The sequence below is a fragment of the Vicugna pacos genome, chromosome 9 (assembly GCF_048564905.1).
Source record: "Vicugna pacos chromosome 9, VicPac4, whole genome shotgun sequence".
NCBI classification, from domain to species: domain Eukaryota; kingdom Metazoa; phylum Chordata; class Mammalia; order Artiodactyla; family Camelidae; genus Vicugna; species Vicugna pacos.
The window spans coordinates 29,355,156-29,377,162 of NC_132995.1; the positions used below are offsets into that span (position 1 = coordinate 29,355,156).

Sequence of the window (22,007 nt, forward strand, 5' to 3'; positions counted from 1 at the left end):
TGTTCAACATTTGTGTGACTGAATAATCTGTTACAAGGAAAACGACCTGGGGCACAACATGGGGAGAAACTGCCTAATACATTTTGTGCTAAAAACACATAATTACCTCCACAAAATAAATTATTTTACTAATGCAACAGTGATTGGAATGAGTCCTCTTAAAGACAATTTTTTTTCTCTTATTCTTCAGAAAATTAGAGGTTTTTGGAGGGAGGTTATGGGGGAACTTTGGAGGCATCAAGCTGCCATCCACTCTCTTTAATGATTTTGAATGTGTACTTCTACATTTTTATTACTCACATTTATAAAATCTACCATTAGAAGAAATCTGAGGAGTGACTTTACAAGAAGAGTCACACAAGGTAGGAAAAGTCATCGCTGATGGTTTCTGTTTGAGCACCTTACCAGACGGTTCTCTGTCCCTTTTTTGTGCAAAAGCCCAAGGGGGCTGCATGTTACTGGAGGGTCATGTTCTAAAGTCTTGGGTAAGAAGAAACCTGCAAATACTCATGGTTACCATTAAATCGCCCACTAAGTAGAATACACAGTTTTCTACACATAAATATGAACATTATTTTTATGTACTCGAATATTTAAAAATCACCAAGCCAATCTTAAGGATGAAACTACAGAGGAAGTCTATGTATAGACACCTGGCCAATGACACCACTGTGCCTTTAAGATGCCCCCGAGTGGAGAATGAAAAAGGCTGGTTCCCTGTGAAGAGGTCCCACTTGCCTGCCAGGTCTACTCCCTTGGGGCTTAATATTAAGCTTCTATTAATTTTCTTGTGAAGATTGGAAGTGATAGTAGAGTCACATCTTAAGGCAGGGAGTCCTAGGCTCCAGATCGAGAGACGTAAGTTAAATGGACATGTGATGCAGCCCTGTTTACTATTCTAAGGTTGAGGCTGAAATCTTCCTCCCTGTAATCTCACTCCTTGGACAACTGCTTCTATCCAGGGTACAGAGACCAAACTTAGGCTCCCCTTACATGATGGTGCTTACATCTGAGGACCCAAATCACATGCCCCCAAATCCTCACTTTCATGATTCTTTTGATTATTTGAATATGGTTCGACTCTCAGGTGTGGAGGCAACCCTCTGGAGAGGCCTTCAATTTAGTCATCATTCCCCCTTAAATTGCGGGGACCCCCCCAAAAAAAAAAAGAAAAAGAGCGAGAGAGAGAACTTCAGAGATGGTCTCATCATCAAGTTGTAGGATTAGGTGCTGATTCCTGTGAGATCACCAGATTAGCAGCCATTTTACACTGGGTTCAGGCTGAAATTATTCTAAAGTCATACCTCAAGGACTATTTTAGCTGTCTGCCATGTCTCTGACTATAAATTTAGAGTGCTCTCAACTGCACTTACCTAATGAATAAACAAAAACAAAACCCCTCAAACAAACAGTATGTTAGATTTTTTTTTTAATTCCATCCTATTGGTTTTTTGGAGTCAGTGAATTCCACTTGGAAATGTTTTTGAATCCAGATTTTAGTACCTGATGTAAAATGTTTAAACAATCCCTTCTAAATCAGTCACAGACCCAATGAGCCCAGTCCTGGATGCTCTTTCTAGAATGCCTTTTGAGTTACTGGCTCTTGGCTTAAATCCATGTACGGTCAATTATTCATGCTCTAATGCATGAAGATCACCCATACCTGCTTCTGGGTAAATGAATGAATAAATGGTCCACTTAAAAAGTACATGCACACTGCTACTCTATTCATGTCACTTGTCTAATTAGCCATCACATACATCTCAGTTCTTAACATCTGTGGCCCACACCTTCAGTTGTTTTCTACCAACGTGCAAATCTGCATCCAGAATGGGTGTATCTCTCAGTGTGTGTCTTCCAGAGTGTCAGAAAAAGGCTTTGCTATTGACCTGACGAATGTTTTCTTTCTCAAGAAGTGGGAAGTGTCCTAAGAGCTGTCAAAGACAGGAGGACCTCTCTGGATCTGCTTCTGAGCAGATGCCAATGGTAGATCTTAATATAAGGAAGAAACAACTCAGGTGCAGAAGAGAAAAAAGGATAAACCTTTTAAAAATAGCTTTGCCAGCAACACTGACCATGCCTGGAGGCCCTATGTGGTACTTTAAGGCAAAAAACACTGACAATGAAACGGAATCTCTGTTTGCCAGAGGAGATACAGCAAGAGCAAGAACATGAGCTCAAATTATCCTCCCCAAAGCCTCTCTAAATTCTAGGGAGGCTAAGGACAAAGTCAATTAAATGTTAAAATAGAAGGTAATAGCTCATGCTCCTTCTGGATCAAGGTAATAATAATCCAGAAAGACATGTGCTTTGGGATACTGGTGCATTTTATAACACATCAGAGTCCATTGTATACTCTATGTATAAAACATGTATACATGTCTTTTTTTAAAAGTACTTGGAGCATAATTTTATTTTAAATAATCATGAGGTTTATTTATTTATAGGATGTGGAACAGTTTGGTCAAAAAATGTAACATCCCCTATTACAATAATGTAACCATTGAGAATTTATGATCCAATATCCAAAACTGCCAGCCATACCTCCCAGTTTCAATAGAGGACATTACCACAGATGTCAGTCCCCAAAAAGAAGAAAGAACAAGAGGCTGTTTAAGATTTGCCTAAGTGGGGGGTGGTTATAATTCAGTGGTAGAGCACATGCTTAGCATGCATGAGGTCCTGTGTTCAATCCCAGTACCTCCACTTAGAAATAAAGTATACATATACTAAAAAAAAATTGTCTAAATAGCTTCAACATACATACATAGAGATCAGTGGATCTTTTGGAAACAATTTAGATTCTGCAGCTTAAATTAACTCTTATTTTTCATGCCATCATTCTGGTGATCTCTACTGAGAACAAGTAAGTTTCTGAGTTGTCCAAGATGTGTGTGGTTTTTTTTTTTTTTTTAATCAACTCTAAGAGGAGTTGCATTTCTGTTTTGAATGCTCCATGGCTGTTTCAAGATTGTGATTCTCTCAGAGACTGGCAGCCCCCGTCTGGGTTTACCTTAGAAACGAGGCTGGCCCTGTACGCGGCCAGGGCCTTCAGGTACTCTTTTTTGGCAGCTTCCGTTTTCCTTTTATATACCTATGAAAAGACCACAATTAGCACCACCTTTAGCATACAAATTCGCAGCCATAAAATAACTGCTGTGCAAATTAGGTTGCAACAGAACTCACTTATAAAGTTGGTCTCCGCGGCTTTGACTTTTAAACGGAAACATACACACACAGATATTAAAACAAAACGGCACCCCGCCGCCCTCGCTGGAGCACAACTTTGATGTTAACTATGGCGAACAAGAGAAAGATTTCAGGTTGCAGCACAGATTTCTTAAGAGTAACGGCTGAGGACCTCATGCTCAGGCTGTAAATAAGGCAACAAGAATGAAATTTGCGGCAAATGGTTTAAACGATAGAAAGTTAACGAGTTTCTCCATCAGTGTCTTCTTTCTCTCACACACACGCACCAAATCAGAGGATGAAAAAACCAACGATAGAGAGAGTGTGCGAAGACAGACAAGACAGAGGCCTTTCAACCTGGGTTTTCTTTTGGAGGAAAACAAGCCAGAAATAGTAAAAGATGAAAGATTACCCATTAGTGAGACCAGTGGCTACATAAACAAATACCAATATATTGAACGTGATGTGGGCTTCCTTTTCTTAACAGCGGTCTGATGGCTGGCTGTTATACCAAAGCGCAACTCTCTTTTCCTCCAGAATTTAAAAGTTAGATGCAGCTTTGGGATTACATTCCTGGGGTAGAAAAATCAGTCTGCTGCATATAGCATGAAGCTCACTGCAAAAAAACAGGCAAATTCTAGAGCTGCACCATCCCAAGGTAAGCAGCGAGTAGGAACGAATCCATGATTTGTTTTGAAAGAAAAAAAGAAAAGGAAAGAAAACCAAGGGTTTTTCACTCTTAGTTCCTGAAACAATTATTCTGGTTTATTACTGACAGGGGTCTATTATTCTGAGGATGTGTAAAGTTCACTCCTCTGAATAGTCACTGGAGTTTCACGCAAGGAGCCAGGGGAGGACTGAGCCCCGAGGAAGTCATTCTTCTCTCCATTGGTGTGGAGGACTTGCCTGGGGAGAGACGGGAGGCTAGACCTTAAGGAAGTATCTCCCACCAGCATGGCTAATCTCTCAATACCTCTCATTACTGCTGAGCTTTCAAATGAACTTGGAATAAAATTTCAAATGCCCAAGGACAATAATGAGACACGCAGAGACAGCTTCAAAGTTTGGAGACCCACCAGGACAGCACAAGGGTTCAGAAAGATGATCAAAGAAAGGCAAGCAAGATTTCCTCCTTGAACGAAGGAGGAAAAAATTCCACGTTATTTCAAATGAAAAGATGATCATCAAAAGTTGATGCTTGCAGGATACTGCCTGGATCTCCTCCAACTCTCTTCTGAATGGGCTCTGAACACGCACCCTTCAGGGAACTGAGAAAGCCATATACCTGGAGAGTGGTTTGGACTCCTATGTTTGGGTTTTTTAATGCCATTGCTTAGACAGGCTTTCATGAGAAGCAATCATATCAAGAAGCAATCACTCAGGAAAGGGGTAAGGAATATTCTGGTATGACGTTTCACAACACAGCTGCCACGGATCTTGGCCTCACCTGCTTTTGTTCCTCTCCCAGGCTGTCCCACATAGACGCTACGATTTTTGAGACCTCTCCAAAGGTGGCGTTGGGGTTTTGACCTTTAATTGCAGCCTGCGTGTCTCTGAAAAACAGGGCATATGCTGACACTGGCTTCTGTGGCTCATTGGGGTCTTTCTTTTTCTTTTTCTTTGGAGTCTTGGGCTTCTTGCCAGAATCTGGAGCAGCTCTTTTCTCTCCAATGGCCTGTAAAAGCAGGAAGAAAATTCATTGCCTAGAATGTACTGGCCGAGAATGCAGAAAGACTTACTCGGGCTTACAATTGTTCTTTTAAGGTTTTGTTAAACATCATGCACAGATGAATCACCCCCAAAAGCGGGGGAGGGGCAAACTTGCTTAGAGTTAACTGGACAGCAGACATTAGCATTTAGAACATTGATTAATGAGACCCAGAAGTATCCTCAATACATTCGCAACATATGCTCTAAATAGCAATTATGAGTAATGAAAAACAGAACACTCCGTACCAGGCAATGCTCGCTCTCTATATGCCATGCTACATACGTACCTATAAACAAAATATTTTACATTTTCAGAGGTTTTTAGAAGTAAACTTAAATAATATTCAGGATGTTGATCATATTCAGATATTTTAAATGAGGTCCCTTGCTTTAGACACATACCATATGTATGATCAGTCTGAATTGATTTTTTTGAGGCTTGTTTTTTTTTTTTTTTTTTTTAATTTTACCACATGTTACTCTGCTGATGGTCTCCGGAAACGCAAATGGAAATCTGCTATAATTCCTAGGTTTCACAATAAGGGAAAGGTCATCTTTATTTCCTAAAACAATGAAAACTTTCTAAAGAATAGGATAACAGGAAATGTACAAATGTCAAAATTCTAACTAGAACTAGAAAGGAAATTGATACTCTTCATAAAATTAAAAACCTGTCAAACAGCAGCAACAGTAGATACTTAAAATCACCAAGGCTAAAAAAAGACTAATAAGAAGACATTTATTATTACATATAGTAACCCTGCCCACAAGAATACTGACATACAGAGGTTCACACTCTCTGAAAATCACACGCTGTCCGAAATCAAAACCATAGAAATAACATGGGTACAGTTCCCCAAATTTATATACCACTGAGCTCCAATATTCACCTGCTACCAGCATCTAATTTCAACAATCAAAAACATACTCAACAGAAAAGCAGGGGAAATGATTGATTAACCTTGTTTTATCCCCCTTAGATTATAACATGACTCTGTTGAAGACAATTCTGCAGTTAACTTCATCAAGAACGCTGCAGTGTTTGACAAAATCTGTTTTAAAAGCCAGCCTTAGGCAAGATCAACAGAGATAGATTCAAGTTACTAACAGATTGGCTTTTAATGGCCTTGAGTCTTGAATCTTAATTCAAATTTTCCAAGAACATCATTACTTGCTGAAGAAGGGTCATTTGGAACTTAACCCAATTACTGGAATTCTTAGCGAGGAAACTGATAAGTAATTCTGAGAGCTCTGAACCCTCCTGGTGTTAGGAAACTGGCAGCCTCCTTCTTGGTGGGCCTACTGTTTTCATTATTTGAGTGGTAACCACACTCATACTTTATACAAGTAGTTTACAGACCTCAGTAGGTGTTAAGCTAGATCTCGTCTCTCCTCCTAAATGCCGTCTTTTATAACTCACACAATTAATCCAATAAAATTCTGTAGACCTCATAGCCTTTTTTTCTAAATCCTCAGAATAAGCGAGACTTGTTAAATTCTAGTTAATGAATCTGAACTTGCAAGGGAGTCAGATGTCTTTCGGTTAGAGCTTCAATTGGAGCCAAGTTTTCCTTCAGTGAAAAAATATTACTTTAGCCACAAGAAAAAATACATAGACACAGATTTTTCTTATTGAGTAAAACAACTCTATTCTTGGAAGAGAATTTGGCACTGGTTGCATCAACAATACTCCGACCAATGGCAAGATGAAAGTAATTTCCAGTACAGCTTTTTCCAAAGAAGAGGAGTTTAATTTCATTCTTCGCAAAACAGCATTCAAATGTTGACAGCCTCTGACGTCTTTTTTGGATAACCACGACCTGACCTAATCGTCATTACCTTTTACGAATAAACCCGAAATGAGGAATTTCACAGTTTAAATAAAAGCTCAGAATTAATTCTCCGAAAGAAACTTTCACGTAGCTGACTCAAAGGGCTGCGAAAAACGGAGAAATAGCTTTACCCCAAAGACATAATCAACACTAATGTTAATCTTCCTTTTTCAGCTAAGCCGTTGATAAACTGGATTCCTTGTCTTTACACAAAACCTAGACCGTGACTTAAAATGGAGCAAGCTAGGAGTCACATAAAAGGTTCTCTTCGGATGGGACAATTTCAGATTGATACAGAAGTAAGTATTACGATCAGTGGGAATTTGAGTGAAGTGAAAGGAATCCACTTGAATTGTGTAATAGCCAGCTATATCTCATACACATCCCTTGAGTTTCTTTATTATTTCCCACTTCACCCCACTGCCCTTACGAGTGCGAGCAGAGACTGGCAGCACACTTCCCCACCTTGTGTGCAGTGGGGTGCTCACATCACGGGGTGGACCAAACGTTCCTGCTGAAAATCCCTGCAACATTTCTCCTCTTTTTATCACTCACAAACCTCCCCAGCTCCTCTTCTTCCATTTCTATTTAAAAATAATGATGCTCAAGGTCAAAGTAAGTGATGCTCGAGGTTCTGGCCTTGACTTGCTCCTTACACACTCTGAGAAATCCCGGTCACTTCTATGTCTTCACATTGATGTGCTGAGGGCCCCCAAATCTATAGTTTCATCTCCAACGGACTGAGTTCTAGACTCAAATGGAAGCATCTCAGATCCAGCCCCTACCATGTCCAACTCTCATCTTCCCTATGGGGAAAAACAAACAAACAAACGAAAAACAATCCTCCCTTCCGGGTTATCTTCTCATTACCCGTATCCCTTCTGGCTCCCAAACTAAAACCTGGTGTATCTTCTACTCCTTCAAATTCCAGGGGATCATCAAACCTTAACGAGTGATTCTCCTTCTTGAATGTCTCACTAATCTGGTACCTCCTGTCCATTCCTTTCTTCGTTAAAAATAAAAGGAAACACTTCATAAAAGGATCTTTTCTCTGGTCCCTCTCTTTGGAACACATTCTATACACAGCTCAAGTTATATTTCTGAAGCATAAATTTGCTTATGCCATTCCACTATGCAAATAACTCATCAGCTCTCAACTACCAGCCGGGGAAAGGTTCCCACCTTTCAGCCACTTCTTTCTTCAATTCCTGTTTCTTTCCCCCCCCTCGTCACACTGTTCGCGATACCCATAAACGGGCATGCACTTCCACTTGCTCCCTCTCCCAGAATGCTGGCCTCTCTCTTCTGCGTCACAAAGTTTTATGTATCCTCTTAGACCTAATTCAAACATCACCTTCTCAGTAAAGTCTTCCTCAAATCACTCTCCTAAACAGAATCGATGACGGGCTCAGCACACCAGATACATCAATTATACCACTAATCACATCTGGCGCTGCCACATGTTCCCAAGGGGAAGTCCCAGGGGCAGTAATTCTCTTGTAAATCTTTGTATCACCTGAACCAGGTAAAATGCTAAGCACAGAGTAAGTGTACGACGCATAATTGATGAATGAGGAATGAGGAATTGTGCACCTAGAATAAGTAATTTGAATGAAATAGAATACTTTTAAAGGCCTTCAGAAAAGCCTGAAACTAAGTTTTTACTTTGAATAATGTCTATTTGAATAATATATAATCTCCCTGACAAAAGCAAAGATGCAAGATGAAAGAAACTTACTAAGCAATAAGCATCATCAGAGGTGCAAGACTGTCACATGTGGCTGCAGGTTAGCTGACTAACTAGGTGAAACACGCCCACATGGACATCATCTAAGAATCAGAGCAGCTGAAACTTCTGAAAAGTCCAGTGCAAGCCTTCCTCTTTACCGATTAGGAAAATTATGCCTGTAAGTGGCTTGCTCAATACCTTACTCCTAGTAGGAGCAGCCAGATCTCCCAACTTCCAGTTTAATACATTTTCCAAAGAAAAGAAATAAATATAAAAGAGTGAAGGGAAAAAAAATCAAACTGTCATAAATTTAAAAGCTATTTCAACCCAGGAAGAAAAAGGAGGTAATACTGTGACGATGAAATTCAAAGACGTAAGCATGGGTGATCCCAAATTGTAGGTTATATTCTAAAGGCAGTTAACTTACTCTGTTGGATTCATCCGCATCCTCTTCATTGATGGAGCTGGAAGGGGAGGGGGTTGCCGATTTGCTCGCTGGAGGTGAAGGAGACGTGTGGGGCATGCTCGCACCTCCCAAATTCAACCCCAGCTGGGCGCTGAGCTGAGACTGGTTGATGGTGGTGAGCTGGGCAGGAGGCATGATCCCAGAGCGAGCGGCATCCGTCATGTGGACGATGGACCTCATGATCAGGGAGGGGTCCTGACGGTACTGTGACACTTGAGTGTGGCTCTGATCCTAGAGGGGCGACAGCGATGGGGGGATGCTCTTTTAGTTTTCCCAAACATCAATGCACTCACGGGGGCTGGGAATGAAACGGGTCAAGGGGGTCAAAAGGTACCAACTTCCAGTGATAAAATCTATACGTCATGGGGATGTAATACACAGCATGGTGGCTACAGTTAATAATTGGGGATTAACAGATACACACTGCTATATATAAAACAGATAAACCACGAGGACCTATTGTGTAGCACAGGGAACTATATCCAATATCTTGTAATAACTTATAATGGAAAAGAATACAGAAAAGAATAGCTATATTTAGGTATAACTGAATCACTTTGCTGCCTACCTGAAACATTGTAAATCAACTATACTTCAATAAATGATAAATAAATAAATACCATTTGCATATTTGAAAGCTGCTAAGAGAATAGATCTTAAAAGTCCTCATCACAGGAAAAATAATTTTTTTTGTAACTATATGATGACTAATGTTAACTAGACTCACTGAGGTGATAATTTCACAATATATCCAAATAGCGAATCATTATATTGTGTACCTGAAACTAACACAGTATTATATGTCCATTATACCTCAATTAAAATATCAATCAATTTATAGTGCTAGCAGTTCCTGAGACAGATCTGAGTTGTTGCATTTTGGGCGATCTGACTTATTCCAGGGTAACGGTCTCTACTAATTTATTAACTATAAGGACACGTGCCAGGAAGTGAAAAGGCCAAAAGCACAAAGCCCAAATTACCTGTCCCAGTCTATTGCTCTGCAGAGCTATCAGAGGATGACTTAACTAAGTGGAATAAAAGACTATCAGCTAAGGGAAGATAAACGTCCAACTCAGCTTCTTACTGAGGACAGTGATGACAAAGAAAAGGGTGGAGGCTCACCAACTGGTCTGCCATCCCTCGCTCACAGTGCTGGTTCCTACCCTTCCCCCAGCTCTGTGAGAAGGGCAGAATCAGTTCTCTATTTCATCCTCCCAGGAAGGCATAGGACATGGAGAGAGGATGGGCCAGAGAAGCACAGAGCAAGCATCTGCTTGCCTCAGGGCACCCTCTCTGTAAAACCCTCTGTGGTTAACCAGAGGGTCATCCCAATTCTAAATTGCATTGTCATCAGCATCTGGAAGTCATTCCATGTCTTTAGAATTGGATATCCCTTTTTCCTTCTTAAACCTGCTTTGCTTTCTTCCGTTCAACCCACCCTGATTTAATGCACTAATGAATTTTTTTAAATGTGTATAAGGAGGAGGTAGAGATAATCAGAATTAGCTTCTCTGAAAGCCACTGCCGTCACTTCAAAAGTAGCCTTCTTTGTTTCTGGCAGTCATATAAAGGGCTTTTGAGTTGTTGCTGTTGCCTCTTCTTCTGTTTCTTCTTCTTCATCTCCTTTTTAATTCCAAAGAATCAAAAAAATGAAGACATGCTTTTCAAATGACTTGCTGTCAGACTTGTCAATTTAGAGTGAGTCTGTGACTTTATGGAAACCAAATTCTCCTGACTCACAGTGACCCAGAATCTAATTTTATACACAAACCTATGAATTCTTAACTGTTCCTCTTTTGAGTCTTTCTGATAAGGCTTCTTTGTGCTCTTTAAAGAAACAAATGAATTATAACTTGGAGCATTTGGCTTCTTAATATTAAATATGATCACACCACTAAATAAGAAGCCATAGCTATCAATAGGAAACTAGTTGAATAAATTATGATCTACCATATGACAAAACATTATGAAGCTTTTTAAAACAATGCATTAGATTTATGTGTACTGACCTAGAACAGAGTTTTTCAATTTCAGCTATATTGACATTTGGGAACAGATAGTTCTTTGCCGTCGGGGCTGTCCTTTGTATTGCAGGATGTTCACAGTAACCCTGGCCCCTACCTACTAGATGCCAGTAGCAACCTCCCTCCCCTCTTCAGTCATGACAATCAAAAAATGTCTCCGGACATTGCCCCCCGAAGGGCAAAACTGCTCCCAGTTGAGAACCACCCATCTATAGTGATATGCAAGATATCGTAAGTGAAAAAGCAAGTGGCAACACAGTTATAGAGTACAGCCCCTTTTTGTTTAAAAAAATATGTAAACAATGGTTACATTATACAGGGTTGGATTGGTGGGGTAAGGAGGGGAGCATCTTAACTTTTTCCATTTACAACAACACAAAATAAACAAAAATGAAAACACTTTAGTTAGGAAAAACTAAAAAGAAGAGATACATAGTTAAACTGGTCTGTAGTTAATTCCTAGGGTTTAATATTAAATATATCAATTTTCCATTTTGTAATAATTTCTGAGTTATCAGATTCCCGTGGAATCCTGGAGAATCAGAACAACCCCACTCTTCCTTGTCTCACTGACAATATTCTTTCCCACTGCTCCTAAAACATTATATTCTACTGGCTGGCGTTCTGCTACAGACTTGTATCACAAAAGTGGCTTTTACGTTATCAGTTTGTCCTAATTGCTTTTCATGAGCATTCTGTCACACATTCAGCTATTTCTCTTCGAAAAATTTGGGCTGACTGTCCACACCTCCATGTTCTATGAAGATTCCACTATGGCTTGCTTGCATCACTCCCAACCCTGCCAACTACTGGGAATTAAGCTATTTTATTCTTAATTTTACTCTCCAAATATGTCTTTCAGAATGCTTTTAAGAAGTCCTTTCGGACTTATTTAAATCTAAATGTTTTAAAATATCCCCAGGCAACTCCAGAGTATTTGAATTCTGACTGTATAGTAATAAATTAGTTAACTGGCATGGCCATGAAATTCGATGATGAATTTACACAGCTTTCTCATTAACCGAGTTGCTTCGCTCTCTTTACTCCAAGGCCCGTGAACATCATGTGTGGATACTCGGCTGACTCATCCCAGACCTACAGTGTTTCAGATCAATCTCACGGCCAAGAAGTTACTTTTCTTGGCTTTATCAGCACCTCCTGAATTTCACCCACAATGGATGCCTTTATTATGGACCTGGTTGCCTGAGAGCTCCTGGTGACAGACAGCTGAGGGTCACTGTAGGAAAAAGGAACCTTTATGATATATATGTTCACTCTGTGCCAGGATTTATGCTAAGCTTAACATATGTTTTCCAATTCAATCCTCTAAATAACTTTCTGAATTAGACACTATTATACCCATTCTTAGATGGGACTGATCCCCTAAGCCCGGGGCTAGGTGGTATTGCTTGATGAAGAGAAAATGCGCTAGGGAGCACGGGGCCCCCAAGGCGGAAGCACGGACTGACACAGAGAGAGATGAATGGGGCTCTGAGCTCTCGGCCACCACCATCCCCTGTTATAAGCAAAGCAACTCCAGTTTCATTTGTTTTATAAATTGAGATTCCTCACAACGTTTCACTAAAAATTAATTAATTAATTAATTAATTAAATAAAAAAAACTTCTAGAAATTGGCTCTCTCTGCAGTGGGGACAGTGCAGAAACCACTTCTGAAGAACGCTGGTGGTGGGCCGAGGCCTTGCCAAAACTCAGAGCACCTACGTGGTCTTCAGATTCCAAACAATGCTGACCCCACCTTTCTTATCCCCCACAGGACAGTACACCAAAGACCTCTAAAAGATTTTCAGGTAACCTCTAAACCACATAATCTATGCATCAGAATGTGCTAGCATTTACCATGGTCCACAGTCATCTGATAACTTTCTATGTGTGAAGATTACAGTGTCAGAAGATTAATGGAGAAAGTATCTCTTTAGAGTTCCTTTAGGGCCACTGATTATGAACAACTTCCTTAGGGGAACCTGGTGATCCTTAACAGCTCCAATCATTTTCTACTAAAAAAAGTAATCTTCGGTGGCAAAGTATATACAGCTCAGTGGCAGAGTGCATGCTTAGCATGCATGAGGGCCTGGGTTCAATTCCAGTACCTTCATTAAAAGTAAATAAGTAAGTAAGTAAGTAAATAAATCTTAATAACCTCCCCTAGAAACAAAACAAAACAGTGACCTTCAAAAGACATTTCTTTGAACTTAGGATTCCCACTTAAAAAGAGAAAGATGTCAGCTCAGTTGAAAAGTATTTATTGAGCACTTACTGTGTGCCAGGCCAGAGAAGCCAATATATCAATGTTCATATCTTTAAAAACTAGAAACTGCCATGTGATTCTTTTAAATATGACTCTAATTAAACAAAATTTAGATGGACTAATGAATTTACTATGACGAAGTATAGGCAAGAATGGTTGATACATACTCCTCCAAAACAGCTCATAATTTTTCCTGCTAGCAATGATATGAGAAAGAAACTTGTAAGTGTAGATACAGCCCTAAGAAATTTAATGCATTTTTATAAATCATTAGGTTTCACTTACTAAAATTAAGTCTTGAAAGATTTACCAATGATCACTGAAAAGCAAAGCAACTAGTAGGTTATATGAGATTGCTATTGTCACATCCAACGTTAAGGACTGAATGCTGGTAGCTCTTTCAACTCCTTTCCCAATTCCGTTTTATGTGGAGAGTTCACTTGTACCATTTCCTAAATTGTTCATCATTTGGGAACAACTCATTCTCTCCTCTGATCTCACTCTTTCCTCTAACTGATGATATTAGGTAAGAGTTTCTCAGCCTCAGCAGTATTGACATTGTGGTCTGGATAATTCTTTGTTGGGGGAGTGCATCACATTCTTTGCTTACAAATGCACCTTGAGTATGTAAATGCTTAACAGCATCTCTGGTCTCTACCCACCTGGTGCCAGTAGCCTCCCATCCCCCACCAGGCTGTGACAACCAAAAGTCTCCAGACATTGGCAAATGTCCCCTGAGGGGCAAAATCTCCCCTTATCCCCATTGGAGAATGACTTAATTAGACAAATATAATGGAAATCATCTTCTTGTGAGAGAGGAAGAGGAAGTATCCGAAGACTATATTCTGTCTGTGCAGAAACAAGACTCAAACTGTAATAGATATAGTGAAATATGTATATATATATATAGGCTAGACCAAAAAAAAAAATTCAGGGGAGAGTGGCTACATTTGATTAGGTCAGCAGGAAAGGCCTCTCTGAGATGACGTTTGAGCCGATACCTAAAGAATGGGGAGGAGTCAACCATGAAATGAGGCAGGCAGAGAAAAGTATGTTCCAGGCAGAGAAAAGCCCGAGGAGGGAGAGAGCTTGGCATGCTTGAGAAATGGAAAGAGAGCAGCAGAGGTAGGAGCCGGGGAGGCAAGATGAACAGCAAAATGCAATGGGATTGAAGAGATGGGGCTGGGTCAGACTATGCCAGGTGGGGACATCAGGGGATGCCTCCCTGAAGTGGTGACCCACTGAGCTGAGGTAGAAAGGAAGAGTAGAAGCTAACTATGCCAGGAAAGAGGGAACAGCATCCTATGTAGATAAAAACACGTACAAAGTCCCTCAGCGTAAGGGAGCACATCATGGATAAGGAAAGGTGAGCGTTATTGGCCAGGAGAAAAGCCAGGCTGGCTATGAAGCTGGAGAGGCAAGGAATGGCCATAAACTAACAAGGGTGTAGTCTGCCCCAGGAAGTCTGGATTTTAATCACAGTGTAGAAGGATGCCATTAAAAGTTTAAAGGCTTGGTCTCTATCTAGTGAGGTTATTCATTCCAATAACTTCTAACTGATCATACGTCATGGGCAACTCATCTAAATCAATTGTGGACAACTTGGATTTAATTATAAACAACATAAATATAAACATATAACCTAACATCTCAAAGCATGGTTTGAGGAGTACCCATGGATTAACTTTTGCCATCAGAGGTCATTTGGAATGGACAGGCCATGGACTTGAGAGGAAGCACGCTGCTTTCTATTTGCCTGCAAGTCCAATCGCCGACGCCTCCGCTCAACAATGCCTTGATGGTTTGTGTGTGTCTTGGTGGCAGGAGTGTGCTGAGCTGAGGCTTGCTTCTGTCTCTACCTGATGAAAAAGTCTCTTGTCTTTTGCTTTTTTTTAAAAAACAGGAAACCAAGGAATGTATATTTCAGGTAGCGGTCCCTGCTTTTCTTAAATTGCCGGAAAACGCAGTCTATTATTGAATATGAATCACTTGGGCAAATGGTTAAAAAATCTGAATAAATTTATATGAAAAAGGAAACTTTAGCTCCCTGGCATAAATTAAAAACTGGAATCACTCGTGATCAATGGGATGCCGGATAAATACCAAGTAAAGGAAATAATACCATTATAGTCCATCTAAATGCGGGGTACCGGCCTCAGGGTCTGGGCCAGAGTTCTGCTTTCTCTTTCTTCGAAAGGATGAAAGAGATGTGTAAGAGACTTATGAGCCCCAAACTGAGACTTCCTCCTTGACTTAATGAAGATGGAAAGAGAATGGAAAGGTGCCTTCTGAGTAAATCACTATGTTGTATTGCCACGTCTGCGTCTCATATAAGATATGCAGGGTCTGGGGGATGGGGAGGGAATGGATACAGTCTGCTCTTACTTCCTTAGCCAAAAAAACTCTTACTTTCCTCTATACATTCAAAGCTTTTTCACTCACACTTTCAGGCTCAGAGCGAGGGCCTGTCCGTCCACAAAGTCCCCTCAGAGCGAATTCCCCTTCCCTCCCACGCCCAGCATTTGTCTTTATGCGGCATGCTTGGTGGCACTTAATCACACACCCGCCTATATTGTGTTTTTGTTTCTTTTACAAATATAAGATATAAGCTTTCCAGTTTTTTAAAAAATTTTAAATATCACCCATTATTCTAGTTTATCTATTTTCACTCAACACAACAGTGCTTACTTCCATCTGCGCTGATTTTATCACAGAGGACTTTAAAAAATATAATATTCAAATATTATTATTATTATTATTATTATTATTATTATTAATGTACCTTCCATCTATATTTACAAATAAATATCCTCTGTAACAGTCCAATGGTAGATTTTCATTAAGGAAGGATAACATCTAATTAAGAAGCAAATAACCCAAATATATTAGGGAGTGTGACTCAATACATTTTCACTATGTGGTTTTTCAATCAATATTTCTTGAGAAATGGAGTAATTAAACAATTATCAGTAATAAAAATTGCTTTGTATTAATAAATATCAAAGAACTATAAGTAGGAAATTCAGGTAATTTTATGCTCAATTATTTAGTTATGTCCAAAAGCAATGTTCAAATTTTATTACCAAGTAAACAATGAATCGATACTTATGCCTAGCTAGGGTATTCCTAACCCCAATAGAACCTGAAACAAATACAGTTATGCCAAAAGGATACCAATGATAATTACAGACCTACATACCATAAACTTCATATTCATCAAAATATCTGCACTGAAATAGGTAATTTTTACTTAATAACTACTCTCAGGGCTGTAATCAAACATACCTACACATGAAAGTTTTGTGAAAAACAGCCTTCTCCAAAGTTAATTAATAGTTTCTTAGCAAAATAAAATTTTCAGGAGTTTATTATAAAACAATAGCATTTTCTCACATCCCTTGTAACTTCTTTGTTTTACCAAGGAGTCCACTCCATGTTTGTTTTATTCAGTCCTAAATTAAGATTTTAAAGAGGAATTCCATTTTTATAGCTGTTTGCACTTTAAACCCCTTCCCCTCCATTTTTAAGTAGTCAAGGTATGCACTTCACAACAAATAAATATTCCTTCATGGTCCTTTCATTCATTCATCTATATATTGGACAAATAAAGCATTTATTGGGAGCCTAGTGTATTCCAATCCAGACACTGTTCCAGGTCTGAGGGTGCTAACAGCAAACGAGACAGAAACAAGCAAAGGAGACTGTTTCTAAGGGCGACAAGGGCCGTGAATAAAAGCAAGTGAGGCAATGGCACATAGAGTAACTCTCATTCCTCTAAAAGCTGTCCGAACCATCGGGCCAGTTTTACTTGGGAATCTGAGTGATGTAAAATGTTGTCTCTACTGTCCCTGACCCCAGGGAAGTCCTGTCAATACAGCAGAGTAGATAACTGTGCATTATATGTGGTAAAAAAAACAAGAAACAGGGAAATAAATCATAGCCTAACTTTTTAATAACACTTTTCCTGGAACGTGATAAATCAAGCGAGTAATCAGCTGTCACACTTCACAAGAGTTAATTGGGTTTAGTTGAAGTTTGGAACATGCTCCTACTTCAATACATGATCCTAAGGTTCACTCAACCTTAAAGACAACATTCAGATGTTCAGGGTCGGTAGGTCTTTATAGGCCAAGAATAAAGAGTATTTATTTTAAGCTCTGTACTGTACAAGGCTATTTGCTCTACCAAGAAAGGCAGCTGGTAAAATGTCTGCAGTTTGGGTATTTTTGGCAGATGATTGTCCAGATGTAGTAACAGCTAAATTAAAGTTGACTTTGGACAATATGCCTCTCTGAAGCAGTAATCAGTCTGAATTTTTGTACAACGTGGAAGAGACACTACTAATCAAGAAATCAGGTTTCTAAACGATCAGTCTGCAATGATGAAGAGCAATTTATAGCACTTAGTAGGTGCTCAGCAAATATCTGCTAAAGTTAATAGGGTTTCTATTTTATAGTTTGGACTTTGAACAGCTAGGTCCCGTTCCATTCAAAGTGAACTATTTTGTTCATGTAAGTCGTACCTTTTCTATTGGTAACTTATAATAAAAATAGGTTTTGACCATAACTTGACCAAAAATAAACATTACTGAAGTCATCATTCAGTTTGTATGAGAAACTGTTGGTCCCCCCAACTGAATAAGCGGTAATCACCCTGTGGAATTCAGCTCTGCAGCCCCTATTGACAATGGCAATGAACATGTCTATAACAATAATAAGGGCTTGTTTTAATAGAACGTTCCACGCATTAAACACATTAATGACCCATGAAATAACTGTTTTATCTGTAACGCATTAAGCAACATTGCTGAAACAATGTATTAATTGAAAGTCTACTATTTCTCTTAATGTAAGATTTTTGGAAAGTATAAAAATGACATGAAAGTTATTCTGTGAAAACAAAAATAATTCAAAATTAGAGCCATTCTAAATGACTGTATGAAAAATAAAAACCTCTAAAATAAGCTTGGTAATTTTAGAAGTATTATTTTGATGTATTCCCATTTTTCTGATCAAAAATAATATCTTTCTGGATTATGACTTAAGAGCTTTGTGAATATTTTAAAAGCTGATATTTTCTGCTCTGTGTGCATATCTTCTACAGGACATTTTTTTCTCTCTTTTTCTCTTTTTTTAACAGGTACAGAAACTACCATACTCAAATTTACTTCTCTTACTCCCATCTTTTTCAATTTTCTAACACTATGTTTGATATTACCAGAGCACCAGTAGCATTTTCTGTAAACATATGCTATCACAATTAAGTCCAAAGCAATATCAAACAGAATATGTTGGTCCTCTAAACATGAACTATAATGCATGAAGAAAAAGTATGTGAATTATCAGTGTGTTTTATAAATTCTCTTTTGGGGGACATACAAAATATCAGACTAGAGACAATTATTTTACTGTCTGTTTCTCGGATATCAAAGAGAATTTTGAAATTCATCAAAGCTAACCTTCTGTTATGTACAACAGGCTAAGCTGAAAAGAATGTTAACAAGTTCAATTTTCATTCAATCAGCACTACTGCTCTCTGAAATGTTTCATTGCAGGAAAGAAATAAAAATAATCTATATGGTAATTATGAGGATGAATCCCCCAGTAACTTTCAGCTACATGAAAGGTCAGTTCTATTCAAGATATTTTATCAGTCCCCTGCACATACTCCTGTCCTGTCATTTTAAATCTGAACAGCATTTTATTTTCCCATTTACAGCTACCTGCAGAATTAAGTACTTAAGCCAAATAAGAAAAAAAAAAGAAATGTTGAATGCTGGCAAAGGCTATAATAGCATAGAGATAAATCGTTCAGCTGCTCTCTCTCAAGCCTCTAGGGCTGCAGATTTTTCTTCTCCTGGTGCACTGTGGGTATTCAAAACTTGTTCAACATGATTTCATTTCATTTCAGGCACTGCCTGAGAAAACTAAATTACAGAATCAATCATACAGAAGGTCAGAGTGAGACTTCATTACAAGTATTGCATGCTTGCATGAATATCTTTCATTTATGACTGACCCAATATGTCACAATAGCTGTCTAGTAAAAATAATCCACTTTCTGAAATTGATGTACTACTGATGTCAATGCTACTCAGCAGGCTGGGCAGATTATAGAGAGGTGTTAAAAAAAAAACCCTTTGGAGCGCACATTGTAGATTTTTAGGATTGCAATCTTTTGTAGATTAAAATAATTTCCAGATGATCATCTGAACTGACAATAATGCTTAGAGGTAAAGCGTTTTTAGCCAGACTATTCCTGTAGATTTCGACTTGCCAACCACATCCTGTTCTAAAACACACATATCCACAACAAGCAAATCAAGGTTGTTCTTTGAAGTCACAATTGCACTGACTTTCAATTTTTTTCCAACAATTTGCTTTTGAATACCAGGGCATTATTTGCATATTTTGAAACAGGAATGCTAATCATTAGACTCTGTTTAATCTTCCCCTCCCCAGCTTTTTTTTTTTTTTGCTCCCACTTTCTATTTTTTTAAATATAATGGCATAAATTTAAGGAAGATAAACATGTTGTGCTTGTTGCCAACAAAAAATGTAGCTAATCGGTTACGTGACAAACTGTCACTCTTTCTAAAGGAAAACCAATGACGCTCTGAAGAAAAGCTGGTTCAATACCACATAAACAAGCTGGCTTTTCTTCTTATATGATAGTCTTTAATTCACCATAGCCCTCCTTAACCGACAGTCATTCATTTGGATAATAAAACTCCTTATTGCATAAGGTATAAAATAGCCAATGCACACTGGGAAGCCGAATGCATGATGTATAAAGTATTATTTATTATTTTTCTGGTGACCTTCCTAAGGGAAATCTCCGAGGAGCTGTTGTGGAGCATTATGATGTAGCCAGCCACCTCGTACCCGGAGGGAAATATAGAAGAACCTTGACATAACCTATTTTTAACCATGCCTCTGGCGATTCTGAATTCAAGTTTATAGGTGAACATGTCAGGTAGTACATAGAACAAAGCCAACGACACATTGTATTCATCATAATTCTGTCCTGGTACATTTTATTTTTTCCAACATTTGTGATTTAAAATCCCATGACATTTCTTCAAGGTGAAATTCTCCTAGAATTTTCAACAAGATTAGTTTGTTTCCAGCCAAAATAAATATCATTCAGGTTCAGCAAAACTTCAGAAAGGCACCAATAAATGTGATGAGGTCCATGTAAGTACCATGACAACAGCCTGCTCTTAGCTAAAGTACTTAGACTTTTAAAAATCAATGAAATAATTCAACTGCTTTAGTGATTAGCAATACATTACAAAAGAAGCATTAAAAATTGAGTCTTCTTTCCCAACGCCAGTCCGTGGAAGCATTGTTCTTTAAGTGTATGTGAATATCATAATTATTTTATGATTCCATCTTTAGTTCTTTCCAATATAGTAAATTCAATTGACCATGAAATGAAATTTCATAGTCAAAATGCCTCCTTTACACTTTTTTATAGCAGCAATAACAGTTTTATAGCTTTAAGGCAAGGTAATTCATCAGATGTTTAATTTAAAGGCAGATTCTTATATTATTAATAAATATTTACCAATTTAATAAAGCACACATTTTAGCATGCATTATATGGTCTTTTAACTATTTCCTGAACTTAAATGAGCCTCACGAGCATCTATGAATAATGGTGAACCCTGGGCAAACTCCCTTGGTGACTAAACACCTTTTTTATTTTTATTATTTTCCAGGCACAACACTGCAAGCCTGACTGTAGAAGGACAGAGGACAGAACCCTCCCTCCTAGTGTCAAAGGGACAAAAATGTAAGAAAGTCCACAGGAAACAATTATTTGCGATGGCGAGGAACGTTTATGAATACTTAATGACCATTTCCCGACTGTTCCTTGCATTCTTTTCTGACAGAAAAAGTAAAAATAAAAACCCTGATGTTCAGCTCAAACACAAAAGATCACAGGCAAAGAAAATTATGGTGCCGCAATCCTATTTGGGAAAGTAATCTTGTATTTCAGAGCGCACACTGAATCTTTCGCACCGCTAATCCACTACATATTTTGCAATCATCTGTTGTTATCTGGGGAATTAACAATGAAACCAATAAACATCACTGGCATGGTCATAATGTGCAGAGAAATATGTAAACAACCAATAGGATTTGTTTTTTGTTATATCAACACATCTGTTTCATTTTATCAGGGTTAAAAAAAAAAAAGCCCTATAAACTATTAATCTTGTTTTAAAATGTCTGCTTAGTACCTCACCTAGATAAGACACAAATGCATTATATACTATGGTGAAAAAAAACAATCCCAGCAGAAGAGTTTAAAATACTTAAAGCAGATTTACTCTGGTGATTGCTGACTATAATTGCACACTAAGAAAAATAGAACCAAAATTATTGCATTAGTAATCCTGGCTCTCTGGAGTGCCTTATTTGATGTTCACAACAATAAATAACACAATTAGGTATATTTCACACAATAACCTGCTCTCTATTTTCCTCTGCTGGTTATAAGCAATTATTCTTCTTCCCTTTCTCTGTATCACAGTTTGAATTCCATTTTAGGTAGGAGCAAATCATGTATCATCAGCATTACATTATAATCCAGCAAATGCAAAAGGCCTAGGCACCTGATAAGGGCCTTCATTTCTAAAATCTCTCCTGGGCAAACTTTCAACTCAAGTACACCTCTTTGTTAAACCCAAAACTGGCTGCTTCCAAACCAATGAATCAGACTTCTTAAAAGTCATTTCAAACCAGAAGGATCTTTGGGTTATCCTCTTTCAAGTGACTG

General features: G+C 38.5%; 1 protein-coding gene and 1 pseudogene across 3 annotated transcripts in view; both read right to left on the reverse strand.

Annotated features, from left to right (window-relative positions):
* The window catches only part of LOC140698316 (MFS-type transporter SLC18B1-like), a 485,714-nt pseudogene that overhangs the window by 54,352 nt on the left and 409,355 nt on the right, over positions 1-22,007 (reverse strand).
* TOX3 (TOX high mobility group box family member 3) overlaps positions 1-22,007 on the reverse strand; it is a 102,408-nt gene that overhangs the window by 2,978 nt on the left and 77,423 nt on the right. For all 3 annotated transcript variants that reach the window (XM_031680585.2, XM_031680584.2, XM_072967357.1), the window contains exons 4-6: positions 8,888-9,157; positions 4,637-4,864; positions 3,014-3,094 (exon numbers count right to left, since the gene is read on the reverse strand). In XM_031680585.2, coding sequence (XP_031536445.2) covers positions 3,014-3,094; positions 4,637-4,864; positions 8,888-9,157 — 579 coding nt within the window. The remainder of the gene's footprint in view (positions 1-3,013; positions 3,095-4,636; positions 4,865-8,887; positions 9,158-22,007) is intronic.